We start from the raw sequence: 14,409 nt of genomic DNA on the forward strand, positions 1-14,409 counted from the left end.
CTGACAGGTGACGCTGCTGAGTGTGGAGATGACTGCGCTGAAAGAAGAAAGGGACAGGCTCCGAGGGTCAGCTGAAGATAAGGAGACAAATGAACAGCTTCTGAAGGCCATCAGGGATCGAGATGAGGCCATTGCCAAGTAACTAGAATTCTATTGAAAAACAGAGATGGGTTTGGGTTGTGGTCTCAGAATTTACCCATCAGTTTGTTCAAAGCAGACACTTTGGGAGCAGATTTGTTGCCAGGCTGCTGCCAGTAAAGTGGTAGATCTTCCCACTTCTGAGTGCTGAGGAGTCCTGCTAAGTGCCTGTGACAGGGGTCCTGATCCTGGGAAGTTCCTGGAACCAGCAGTTCTGCTCTCATTTAAAAGAAACTCCATACATTCTATTTTTAGCAACTCTGGGGGACAGATCTTTTCATCAAGCCAAGGGATGGCTATTGCCCCATTTGGGAAGGGAATACAAATATTGGAACTGGTCCCTTCTTCCTCCTCCTATTTTCTTTTGCTCTTCCAGCCTCCCTTCCAGTTCCTCTGTGTATCTCTGCTACTGCACCTTCTCTAACCTGTTCCATAGCTCTTCCAGCCCCCCTCTTCCATTTTGCTCTGGTGCCTCTGTGAATCTCTGTTATTGCAATCCTCTGGTCCTTCAATTATGCTTCTCTATCCTGTTCCTCTGCCCTTAGCCTCTGTGCTCCACCTTCCCTCTGCTCTCCCTTTCTCCTGCTTTACTTTGTGCAACCCTCTTACTGCATCCCTCTGTCCTTCCCCTCCCATGACTTTGATCCAGTCTTTATGCCACATTTTTTCATTTTTTTACCTTCCCAGTCTGCCCCTTCCCTCCCCATCTTTGCCGGCTCAGTTTTAGGCAGCCTGAGGGAGGAACATGAAGTGCAGGACACCAGGCTCTGGAGGAAGGGGAGAAGGGCAAAAGCACTTGTTTTCTGCTTACTCTAGATCAGAGGAGACTCTCTGACCTCCGGTGAAGTGAGACAGGACAGAACACAATGCCGCCCACTTCCTTACAGCAATGCCTAATCCTTGCTGGGTTGGCAAGAGGAGCAGAGCACATCAAATCATGCATGTATATGAGGAGGGAGGGCAGATAAGCAGGCATACACAATGGCTCAATTTTTTTTTTTTTTAATTACATGATCTGTCAAGTGTTCTTTACACTGTCCCAAAAGGTACCAAATCCCTTCAGAATGCCATTGTAACAGCTCCATCTGTTGGCAGAAGTAGGGAATATCCCTGCTACTGATGTTTGGTGCAAAAGGCTTGCTTTGACATTTAATAGCAGTATGGGTTGCCAGTTCTGCTGTCTCTATAGCAACTATGCCACTCGGGGGATGCATAAATTCCACTGTTAATATCTAGCAGTGATGGGCTGTTTTACAATAGAAGCATATTTTTCTGAAACACTCAGACCTAGGGCCTTTCACTGGAGATCTGCAGATTTTTTGCTGTTCAGGTGACCTTAGTAGTTCACATGGGACAAGCCATTAATATTTATGATGTGTGGAACTGGGTGTGTGAGCTATTACTGGAGAGAGGGTGTTCAGTGACTGTGACTGATTGCAGACAAGGGAAGGGTGGGATGGTGCTTTAGGTGAGAGTGTTTGTGCGTGCACAGACAGATATAAAAAACAGCAAAAGGCACATCCCAAGCACCAGGGTGACATCCCCTGCCAAACTTCAAAACCCTGCTCTAAAGACTGGAGGTATTGGACCGTCTCAGGGGAGCAGTTGCAAGAATATTATTAACATGGACAAAATGTATTTCCCTCCTATCTCAAGCCATTTTTGCTGAAACTTTCCAAAACAATTCAGCCTCAGGCAGACAACCAGCATGGAAAATTTCAGCCTGAACAGTTAATTTGGCAAAGTTATAAGCAACTGAGAACAGTGTTTTAATGAGAGGTGTTGAGCGTCATTAAGCGTGGGTAGTGCTACCAGCTCTGCCTATAACATAAAAACTAATTCCTAGACCACTCTTCTGCAGAAAAGCAGGGGAAAGTTGTTATTGCAGGGTAGCGGATGAATTAATATGGTTAATACAAATATCAGAACAAACTTGCATCTAAAATTAGCAGCCAGGATATTCCCTACCAGTTTATATTATTTCTTGGGCGTATGAGGCACAGGAAATGGTTGAATAAAGACTTACAAGTGTAAATTGTTTGGGCCAGGGTCTTAACAGTGGAAGCCTACACAACAATTTATCAGAGTATGTCCCGCTTTCCATTCCCCCTCTACAGAGAAGTATTCTCCATATGATAAGGGCTCTGCTCACCTGGTGGCAGGATACATCTCCTTTTCATTGTCCCAGTAGAAGCTGGAGCTAGTCACCCACTGAATATTCAGAGTCCTTTGGCAGATCTGATCTCAGGTTCCATATCCTGATTTTGCTGAATGGAAATCAGTGAACCCCGGTGAGGTGGTTTTGAAGACCTGCAGGAATTGATCTAGATAAAATTGAATTGTGCTCTGAGATTGTCCATGTCTCTCTTTTTCCCCCCAGGAAGAATGCAGTGGAAATGGAACTAGCCAAGTGCAAGATCGACATGATGTCTCTGAACAGTCAGCTGCTGGATGCTATTCAACAGAAACTGAACCTCTCACAGCAGCTTGAGGCATGGCAGGTAGGTGATGTCCAACATCAGTGCAAAGTGGAGCATTGGTGGGAAGCACTTACAGATCATTGGCTCAAGGCGAGGGGTATACTGGTTGAGGAAGGGAAAGTTCCACAGGTTGACTCCTTCTTGTCTGTAAGCTCATATCACACGTGAAGCTGGAATATATCTGGAATACAAAAGTTGTTGTTTCTCAAGCAATAAAACACGAGTGTGAAGGGCACAAGCCACAGAGAGCCCCAGGGTTAAAGCAGGGGAGTGATCTCTGGACTTGGACCCTTGCAGACAGTGGCTGTTACAGTGTACTCTAAAGAAACAACTATTTAATATGGGGACAGAGCAACTAAAGGAACCAACTCTAATTTCACAGCTGCACATAGCCCTGGTGACAGGGACACCTCCTTTTCAAAACTCAGCTCCTTCTTTCTAACAGCTGTGACCTGGCTCAGTCTCTGGGATGCGGACGTGGAAAAGTTTTGCTGTATCGGGGCAAAGGTTCCTTACTCTAGATTTCCTATGTCCGTAGGTCAGAGACATTGACCATCTCAGATCAGATTACTATCCGAGTAACATACTGACTGAAGACACTCACATGTAGCAGCACTAAATCTTCTAAAAACTTCAGTCAGTCTCCTGTGCCTCCTTTTCAGATAGGGAACAGAGGCAATGAAGCCATTACTGATCATTTGGGCTCTACCATTTCAGGACACAGATGTAAATGCTTTCTTTTTCATCAGAAAATCTAGCTAGATGGAAAGGTGAAAACTCAGTCCCACTCCAAATTACAGGTAAAATGGCTAACCTGGGTTCTTCCAGTTTGGGAGCCACTAGTACCAAAGTCACACAAAGCCAGAGATCGCTTGAGAGAAATAAGATACAGTAGTTATTTGGACAAATAATATGGAGGGAGGGATGTGTGAAAAAAGATACAAACAAATGGAAGGAGAGACAAAGCTCAAGGCAGAGATTGATGGATCCCTGGTTTGTTGTAGGTTGTTACAGAACTAGTACGATGATGACTGCACTGACTATCCAACCTGACCAGTAGAAACCTCTCCCATGCAACCTTTCTCCTATTTCAACTCCACTGTGTTCTCGTTTCTCTTTTTTCTCCTGCTTACAGTTTGCTTCCTCAGGGCTTTTTACTATCTGGCTCCTTTGGTTTCTGATCTAGTGGCCTTTCTCAGTTCCCGTACCAACAGCTTTAGTCGTACACCCCTCCTGCCTTTGAGGTGAGCTCCCATGCTCCATCCCACCCACCTCATTCACTCTCCCATCACATCCAAGTCCAGTGTTGTTTCATTCTCTGCTGAAGGAAAGTGTGTCTCACAGACTACACTAGCCTCTGTTCCATTCACTACTTTCATTACACGTGGCGTCCTCCATGATCATTTCCACACAGTGCAAGGTGCCCATTGGAATTCACTGTCTGTCTCCTATAGCTGTTTCCTTTTAACACCTGTTTTCCTCTCCAAAGCTAGGGTATGATTATCCACTGAAGCTAGTGGGAGTCTTGTCGTCATTGGCTTTAACAGGAGCAAGAACAGGTCTATAAGGGTAAAATTCTACCTTCACTTACACCTGCACAACCCACTGACTTCAGTGAGGTTGCACAGGTAAACCGATGGCAAATGTCTCTTGGCATGTGCACAAATCTTATTAAACAGGTGAAATGAGCTGTTCCTTTCTGAGGATGTGAACAGCTCTATGAATGGAAAGGTCAGGTCTATTTTCGTGAAGCTAATAGAGTCTGTCCGGGAAATAGTATTTTCTGAAGAGTATGTTGTCATTTGTCCAATCCTGAAGTCCTTCTGCTTTGAAAACTTCACTGAGTTTGATGTGTGTTAGGACAACTGGCTGTGAACAAGAAAACATAGCAGGTAATTACCATTTTAAATAATCAGAATTATTGTAACTCCTGGTGTAACTTCATTGATTTCAGGAGTTACAGCAGGCATGAATTTGGCCTATAAAACTGAGTTAATTTTGTAGAATAATAATGAACAAGAACAAACAGCCTTTTGAAAAGCTTTGTAAAGCCAAAACATCGCTTGATGGTAAGGGTTTTAAAGTTAAAGCAAAACCTTTTTACATCGTAGGGCCAACTTTGCTCTCGGTTATGCCAGAGTAAACCCAGAACTGCTCCATAGAGACTTACAGTAGTGTAACTGATCACAATTTGGCCCTTAGCGTGTAAAACTTTTTGGCAAGAAAAGCCATTGCGGGCATTGCCCTCTCTCTTCCTGATCAGAATGTATATAACTAGCTTTCCAAGCCACTACAACACTTACCCATCTGACATTGAAGCAGTCATTTGGGAAGCCAATCCAAAGTTAGTGACAGCTGGGCAAGGACTCAAACTTTAAAGCCATAACACTACCCACTCAGGCTATGTCTACACTACAAAGCTTATGCTGGCATAGCAATGTTGACAGCCCCTTAGTGTAGACACAACCTACACCAACAGGGGTTTTTCTGCCAGTGTAGGAACATGACCTCTCCAAACAACATTACGTGTGCTCACAGAAGTACTCTTCTGTTGGCATAGCTGTGGCTACACTGGGAGTTTAGTCAGCATTCACAGCTCTGCCGATGTAAATTTTGAAGTGTAGCCCAAGCCTGAGAATGAAGGAAACTGCTTTCCTCTCCTTCTAGGCTGAGAACACACATCACACTCCTCCAATTGCAGACACAAAATTTAGAAGATACATTAAAAAAATCCCACATTTAGTTAGTTTAAAAAAAAAAAAAAAACCATTCCTATTCCATGGATGTTACCAGGGAATCTTGCCTAGATGGGATGACACAGTAGATAACTTACCTCCGTTTTTAGTAGTGGAGGATGCTGGATTGATAGCTCTTGCAACTGAAAACTTCTGGCTATTCACAGAGCAGGCAGCACAGGCTTGGATAGAGCAACCTCCTGGACGCTGCCCGGCCAGTGCATTCCAATCCTGCCCTAGAGGGATCCTCTCTAGGGTTGAAGGGAGTTCAGTCTCCGTGATCCATTCAGTCCTTGTCATCTCTAAAATGGCCAAGGTGGTGGTTGGTTTCGAGCTGGGGTATCTACCCAGTAAAGCCTGGACTGAGACTTACTTTACACAGACCACCAAACGGGCTCTAGATGAGAACAGCTACTGACCTGGGAGTAAAAAACTTGCTGCTTTTCACTGAGAACTGAGACGCCCCAGACCCAAACTCACAAAGACTAAGGGCTTGTCTACACTGGCACTTTACAGCGCTGCAACTTTCTCGCTCAGGTGTGAAAAAACACCCTCCTGAGCACTGCAAGTTTCAGCGCTGTAAAGTGCCAGTGTAGACAGTGGGAGCTGCGCCTCTTGTGGAGGTTGGTTTTTTATAGCGCGGGGAGAGCTTGCTCCCAGCGCTACACAGCCACATTAAAGCTGAAGACATGCCCTGTGTCAAGTGAACTTAAACTCCGCACACTAGTGGATAGGAGCCTTTCAAAAGCTACATGAAAAAACTGGACTATTCAAGGTGTCCCTGCCTCTGGTAAGGACCATGAGCCCATTCTCCCATTGTGCAAAGCGAATATTCATAGAATATCAGGATTGGAAGGGACCTCAGGAGGTCATCTAGTCCAACCCCCTGCTCAAAGCAGGACCAATCCCTAGACAGATTTTTGCCCCAGATCCCTAAGTGGCCCCCCTCAAGGATTAAACTCACAACCCTGGGTTTAGCAGGCCAATGCTCAAACCACTGAGCTATCCCTGCCCCCCTATTATTATAGTATATATTATATTATAATTATATTATATTATATTACGCTCCACCACCCCTGTGAGTGGAGATTTCTGATTAGGTAGCGTTTTGTACCCACTCTGCATGCATGTGACTTCAAAAAGTGGAAGGCAGTGGGACTCTGGGCTCGTGTGCCCATACTAGAAATTCTTGCTGCTAATAGCTAAAAATGCGTTTAGTCTCATTTGCATACCTAGACGAGTAATTGAAATAAAAATTGGTTTTTTTTTAATTTGTAGTCTTATCTTTTGACTGCTGACAGTACAACAAATACCGAAGGCTGCAGATAAGGCTTATATGGACATCCCTGGTTTCTACTGGAACTTGGACTGATGTTGTCAACCACTCTTAGTTACCATGTGTAGTGCTTTGCTAAATTGTAGTTTTATAAACAGGCATTTGCTCTTTAATATTTCATAGTATATAATGTCAAATAGCAGAAATATAGCGGGACCAATCCTGCTCCCATTGACTTTAATGGGAGCAGAATGCGGCCCTCTACAGAAGGTTATATCAGAAATGGAACTCCACATTTAAAAAATATATATATTCCTATATTGCAGTAAGTTTTTGCCAAGCCTCCTGATTTACTGAAAGATTTTTTAAAAAGAGTCATTCATGTCTGATAACCATCTAATATAAATGAAGTTTAAGTATTTGGCGGGGGGGGGGTTGGGTTTTTTTCCCAAGACCTCAAGTATTTTTAGAAAATTAAATTAACTCTCCCACTACTCTAGCTGTGTTTAATTCATAATTGTATCTTGGTGCTGGTGAGGGGTCCAAACTACATTTTTGCTCTCGTAGTCTCTATTTTAACCAATGGCCCTCGACAAAAATAGCCATATATCATAGCTTCCTAGTGCTGGGGATAGCTTATTTACAGTATGTACAACTCCTGTGCAGGAGTTGTACATACTGTACAACAGCCCAGGATCTGCCACTGAACACATATCATGGGAAAATATGACCTTGGTGAGAATAAGTGCCATTTCTTACTCTATGGGTCACTAGATATTTTCACTGATTTTACCTGTGCCTACCATTATCTGAATAAGGAGCAGCAGTGGTGCCCCCAAAAGCAAATGGGGAAAAATTTAGATGATGAAAGGGGTTTTTGTGTTGCTTATTCAAATAGAGATGCAACAGCTTCCCTTTAACTTTCACTATTAAATAAGACATGCCTGGCTGTTTGAAAGCTGCATGAAACCCCAGTAGAGTACGAGAAGCCCACAACACCTGGGCTGAAAGAAACCTGGGGCCTGATTCTCTGGTGCCTTGCACCATGTGAAGGCTTTTACTCCCCTGCAAGCTGGTGCTGAAATGTTACAGCTGGCAGGAGGGAGAGCAGAACTCTGCTATAGTAGCATGTTACAGCCACTTTGCACAGGTGTAAGTGACTCCACCAGGTGAAAGGCAGCAAAGAATCAGCCTCATGAGCTCTAAGACATCCAAATGCAGCTGTCCAACAATGCTGTGGTGAACAACTGTCACGGCTGCACTAGGCAAACGCCATTAATCTTGTGTATCTGAGAGCTAGTCAATGGAATAGATTGTTTGGATAATAGGGTGTCTAACTAGGTTTGCTGGTTAGCTTTGATAAATGCTTGTGCTTTCCCTGGGGCTTGTCTCTAGCAGTGGGATATTGTCCTGGCGCAGTGTTCTATTCCATAGACATCACGCCCAACACGATACATGTTCTTTGTAACAGTGTACTCTAAAAATGGAGGCTCCCCCTCAGCCAATCAGAATTCACAAGCACTGTCAAATTATCTCTGTATACTCTGGTTTACTGAATGAAACTGATATATCACCGCTCCCTTCACCCAGTTTCTCCACTCCCTCCATCCCTGTGTATCCCTTGCTGCAAACTACTAGGAGCCACAGATTCCTGACTTCTAATGCCAGCGCAGTCATGGACTCTCTGTGTGAGCCAGGGCAAGTCACTGAACTTCTAACCTCTGACCTACCTCATTATCTAGTCAGCGACCTCAAGATGTAAGGTCTCCTGGGACTGTCTTTTAAAGGGCTCTTTAGCCAGCTGCCCTATTTTTATCCTTTGCGCTGCATTATATATAATGGTACCCCACAGTTAAAGGAGGGCACAAATCTGCCAGTGAGATGGCTAAGTGCCTGTCTCATCTGCTCGGGGGAAGGTGCCCTTTGAAAAGCTGGGTATATAACCCTAAAGTGTGTTAAGCTGCTGGAGTCTGCTTTAGTTAATACTGAAGTTCATCTTGACCCCTTCGCCCTTCACTTTCTTCCATCACGGCCTCCTTTTTTTCAGCCCTAATTTAAAAAAATATGAATTCTTCAGTCTAACCTTGCTTCAGGCCCCCTAACTGCCTTGTCACTCTTGCTGCTACTTCCAGCTCACTGCATCTGCTTCCTAAAGAGCGCAGATAACAGGGCTGGGCTTTGGGTAAGTACATCACAAGGGATATCAGTCCATCCACCTCCAGATATTGGGTGAATAGACCACAAGGGGCAATCCTCCCCCTTCTCCCACACACCAGGAGCTAGCATTACAGATGCCCAGGTGTGTTGTTTTGTGTGTTTGTTGGAAGTTGATCATCTGCCTCTAAACCCATCAGATACGTAGGGCAGAGGCAACCTAGTGGACTAACTGGAACTGCAGCGTGTTCCAGTACGGCACATCCTAGGTTAATTTATATTTCTAAAACTGGCCTGAAAAGAGAGTTAGGAAGAGGTGGCGGGGGAATATTTTGGGGTCAGAAGGAATTTAAAATGAACATTGCTATATTACATGTATTAGGATAGTTAGAAAGACAGGTATTTTCCCTCCTGAAAACAAGCTAATCACTTCAGGCTAAATTATTGAACTTACCCACTCCTGGTTACCTAGCAGGCAACCAACCAGATCACCTTGTAAAGTGGGACATCACCTCCTATTATCCTGGAAATAATGGGCTTATTTTAAGACACTGTAAAAGTGAATGGCGCCCTAAGTGTCTGCAGGCTGTTTACATGAGTCTGAGGAGCCCAGTGCCTTCACTGAATCACTGACCACGTTACACATCTCCGGAGCCATGAACTGCCTGAACATCCCAAATCAGAGCTGGCACTTGCACCTGCTGTGATGGTGGGTGATGGAGCATGTGCCATCTGTGTCCACTGGCATTTGATGGTCGCCCATAGCAACCAACCCCCATTAGAGTGTTATGCTGCATAGAATGTGCGTGGGTTGGAAATTGTCATCTTCTGGATTCACGCAACCCTGAGTCTGACTAGTGCCGAATCTTTGTTAAACTATGTAGCCATCTGGCTAGAAAGTCATTCTGCGTAATCAGACTCCACCACTCAGTGGGCTTCCTCTAAACAGTAGGCTTTGAGGGCCGTGAGGTCGTCAGCCGCCACATTACCTCATTCCGGGATTAACCCGGCAGAGCCTGAATTCAGGTGTGTCGCAAAAATAGGACTTTTAGCATTAGGCATCCTCACGCTGCCTGCTGCTGGCAGAGACTATCAGACAGCAGGCTGGCGTGAGAGCAGCTATCAGAAGACAGAGCCCCCGACCTTGGCAATGCCTGGACACAGTAGGCTGAACAGAGGACAGATGTGAAAGCTCAACCCTGACTGTCCTGGCTTTTCAGACCGTCATTCCCATGAGTGATGGGTAGCTGTTTGTGTTTTGTTTTGAATTCTGAAGGATGTGGGGGCTGAGTCCGCTGATGTGCAGTAGGAGACAGGCATGAACAGAATACTTGCTCTGAGATTGGCAGGCCACATCACCACACAGCCTCCATTTCCCCATCCGTGAACTGGGGATTCTGATTGCACCTGCCTCCAGCGAGGTGTCTATCTGAGGAACTAGTGTTTGTTCAAAGAGCTGTGCATCGGAAGTGCTGTGTATTTGTATTGCTGTGTTTAACTAGTCAGAGCCTCAAGTTCTATTGACCCCCATGGACATTGCAAGGGTGAGCAACCCCTTTGAGAGGCAATGAGCCTCGGCCAGTTGGGCAGATTTGACATGTTTGAAATTTCAAACAAGACGATAATTCTGATCCTGTTTTCTTGTAAAACATGTACAAGATGGCCTCCTGCTTGTATACGACATTAGGGCCAATTGCAGCAGAACTGGGTTTGGGGTTATTAAACTTACGATTTCCCTGTTGTCATGTCATGTCTTGCTGGATGATGTCAGAGTTGGCGGTTGACTTGAATCCTTTTGCATATGGCAATCCTGTTGGTTACAATGCTGTGAAAGTTACTTAGGGGAAGGAAGGTTTCTTATACTTTAAAAGTGTTGGATGATCCAGTGGCGAATTATGACCTCCTGCTGATCAGGCAGCTGCAGATGGTCTGTGCCCTGTTATTTGAAAACTGATCGGAAAGAAAGACACCGTAATACTCCTCACTAAATTGTACTAATGCTGCATAACTCATCCATAGCACAACCCATGACAGTAGTTTCTCTTTGATTATGAATAGAAGCCTTACCTCCTTAGTTCCCTCTTGAAGAGGTTCTCATGTATGTGGCCACCCTCACCTTCTCTCTGCCATCTGGCCTGCCTACTCTTCAGTACAGAACTACTCTAGGTTCAGTACTACAGTCCTGTCCCTTGCTGGCCTCTGCTTCAGTCACATGCCTCATCTGTGCGGCTTCCTGGACAGAGAGAGGGGAGATGGCAGCGAGCCAGCTCTGAAAAGACTAGCCAGGGACCTGGGAGAAGGGTACCAGAAGCGGTGCTCCATTTCACAGGCATCAGCAAAAACCTTGGAAAACAGCCACCCCTTAAACTATATTAAACTGTGAATGGCCTGATTTCCATTTTAATAATGGTGGGGCATTGTCTCTTTAAGGGCCTGGTGTTTGAGGAGTGATGCTGATGAAGGCCCATGCTGTGTGGCTAAATGAGGTCCTTGTACCCTCCACCCTTCCTCCTTTCATCATGGCCATTCTATAATCCCATTCTGGCCATGTCCATGAGTAAACTCTGCTGACACGCTGGCTGTGCTTCTGACTGAACATCCTTTTCCCCTTCTGTTACAGGACGACATGCACAGGGTCATTGACCAGCAGCTGATGGACAAACATCTGAAGGAATGGAGCCAGCCTGCTTATTCCTTCTCCAATGGCTACAGAGCAAAGCGGTCTGCAAGACCCTCCCCCGTGTTCAGGCCGGAGCAGCAGGGGGATGAGCCCATTGGGGCAGAAAGGAACCGTCTCTTTTCCTTTTTCAAGAAAAATTAATGTGAAAGGAGAAATCTTTCCAATTATTCCTGCTTAGAGCTGGGAAGCTGGGGGCAACTGTCCAGCTTCCTAATGGACCTGAATCTGATCCAAAAGGAAAAACACAAAGGGTGACGGAATTAACCCTTGAGACTGCACTATTTACAATCCACCTGGTCTGAACAAAAAGTTTACATGAACTGGAGATTTGCAGTTTGACAATGTGATACCAACTGAGAGCAACTTTTCTTATTCCTTAAGCAAAGTGATAAACTTCAGGGCACATTTTAGGCGCTTTGACACAGGCCACTCAGTTTCTGCTGTGAAGAATAATCCAATTGTCTTAAACTCATTCTCTCATGCTGGAGAAGGAAATAAGCAACCCCAGGACAAGGCAATACAGGGGACTGACTACTAGTGTCACAGTAAGAGTAGGGGAAAGTTGTGGCCTTCGTACAACCTCCAGTCCTGGCAGCTGGGCTGTCCTGCAGATTACACAGGCTAGTTGCACAGGTCCTGGGAACGTAACATGTTTACATGGCTGTAGCTTACTCGGGGGGGGGGGGGGGGGGGGGAAGTCCTTATTGTCCTCTGCTTACGCCTGGAAGTCTTTGTTCCCCCTGGTGCTCTCCATAGCTACTCATACCGCATCAGGAATCCAGATCCCTTCCAGCTCAGTACAGTTATAAATCTGCTAATGCTAGGAGGTGAATCTAGGTCCCCGTTGGTCAGTTTCAGACCCCGGAATATTGAGGATTTGATCCTCGGGGAGCCTGAGCACGACAACTCAACTTGCAGGGAATGGGAGTTGTGAATGTTCAGTGCTCCTCAGGTACCGACTCTTCCCTTCGCCTAGCTGTGGAAGTTCAGTGTAGCTCAGCCTTAGGGCCAAAGGCCTTGTGCATCTTCCTCGTGAAATCAATAGCCAAAAATCTGAGTCGCTTCAATGGGACTAAGGACTGGGCTCCAATGACCTGCCATCTCAAAGTCCTGAGCACCTAAAACGGATGGATTTGAATAGAAATGGGTTGTTGTGTGTCTGAAAATCAGGTCCTAGGTGTAGCTCTTCCACTGCTCAGCATTGCTGCAGTAGCTTTAGTTATAGGGCTGATCTTCAGGGCCAACCCATAGCTCCTGTGTATACGTTTTCTGCTACTCAGGCCTTGATGGTAGAAGGTCGGATCCCCTTATGCTCAGTGTGGTTGTAGACCCCTCCCCTTGTGGTTAGGCGGCTTTGATCAACCTGGGGTGAGGAGTATGGACATGCTGCTGCTCTACATATACGCACACACTTTGGTGCTAGAAGTCCTGCAGTACGTATGAGATTATTAGTAGGGTTGGTACCTTCTGCAGGCCATATTACTACCACTTAGAGCTCTTCCTTTAAAACTACTTTACCACCAATAAAATAAGCATTTCCCCTTTAGAGAAAGCGGACGCTGGCATGTTTAAGCAACAGCCTGTTCTAGAAGGGTTTTATGCTGCTGTCACCTTTTCATTTCCCAACTGCCATTCTCCTACAGTCCTCTCCAAGCTGCATACCCAGCACATGTGTGGGTGAGGAGGGGAAACCTATAGCCATGATGTAGTGTATATATGCCATCCTAAGGAAAGGGGCTTAAGTTATGCAATGAAGATGCAGTGATAAGAAAGGTGCCTTTTGTTGCATGTTCGCTGGGAGGGGAGAGTGGACGTGAGTCACAGCTGTGTAGGCCAGTGATTGAAATTCACAAGTCTCTTCATTTAAGGAAGAAGCTAGTCCTTCCTTAATCTCTTTGCAATATTTTTTTCAGGGGGAAGTTTGATAGCGGTTGGGAAAGGAAAGCAAGCGTATTTCGAGCTGACGGTTGGGATATAGTTCTCTTGGACTTAAAGTGCAACTCCATCTGGGCATGGGAGCTATTCGGCCCAGAAAATGGGCAGAACAGAGCTTATGAACCAGGGACCAGGTCAGAGGAAACTGTCCTTATGCTGAGCTGCTGTTGCTCAACTGCAACAAAACTACCTTAACACCAGATACATAAAGCAGTGTCTCAGGACAATCTCTCAGCAAGACGTTCCCAAAATGTCACGTAGTTAATGCTGTGCTTTAAGTGTCCTAAATGTTCCGTCGTCCCTTAAACCAGTGGTGGGAAACCTGCGGCCTGTGGGCGGTCTGTCAGGGTAATCCGCTGGCGGTCCGCGAGACAGTTTGGTTACATTGACCGTCTGCAGGCACGGCCGCCCGCAACTCCCAGTGGCTGCGGTTTGCCGTTCCCGACCAACGGGCACTGTGGGAAGCAGCAGCCAGCACGTCCCTGCAGCCCGCAACATTTCCCACAGCTCCCATTGGCCAGGAACAGCAAACCACGGCCACTGGGAGCTGCGGGCGGCCGTGCCTGCGGACAGTCAATGTAACCAAACAGTCTCGCGGCCCGCGAGCAGATCACCCTGACCTACAGGCCACAGGTTGCCCACCACTGCCTTAAACTGTCATTGAGCACTCACCATCAAAGACAGCACAGCTGATAGTGGATTAATTCCAGGCTCCTTTCACTGCCTATGAGGGGTTCAACATGCCAGCACCCCCTCCCCCGCCCCCCAGGGCAGCTGACACTTACAAACCTATTGAAAAAGGTCACTGGGAGGGAGAACGCTAACTGGAGGAAGCACAGTAGCCCAGCAGAGTAGATTCCGTATTCCAGGCAAGCATCAGCATACAGGGATTCTACTACTGCACAGGAGTTGGATCTGCAGCAGTCAACGCCAGTACAAAATATTTTCACCCGTCAGTACTTAAGGGGTAGTTCCAGGCAATATGGCAGGGATGAGACTTGCACCTTGTAC

The 14,409-nt window shown here is 46.0% G+C and overlaps 1 protein-coding gene across 1 annotated transcript in view; it reads left to right on the forward strand.

Moving 5' to 3' along the window:
* BICDL1 (BICD family like cargo adaptor 1) overlaps positions 1 to 11,604 on the forward strand; it is a 74,016-nt gene extending 62,412 nt beyond the window's left edge. Inside the window, exons 8-10 of the mRNA XM_065417927.1 lie at positions 8 to 138; positions 2,519 to 2,639; positions 11,404 to 11,604. Coding sequence (XP_065273999.1) covers positions 8 to 138; positions 2,519 to 2,639; positions 11,404 to 11,604 — 453 coding nt within the window. The remainder of the gene's footprint in view (positions 1 to 7; positions 139 to 2,518; positions 2,640 to 11,403) is intronic.
* Positions 11,605 to 14,409: the final 2,805 nt, after the last annotated feature.

The sequence above is a fragment of the Emys orbicularis genome, chromosome 16 (genome assembly GCF_028017835.1).
Source record: "Emys orbicularis isolate rEmyOrb1 chromosome 16, rEmyOrb1.hap1, whole genome shotgun sequence".
NCBI lineage: Eukaryota > Metazoa > Chordata > Testudines > Emydidae > Emys > Emys orbicularis.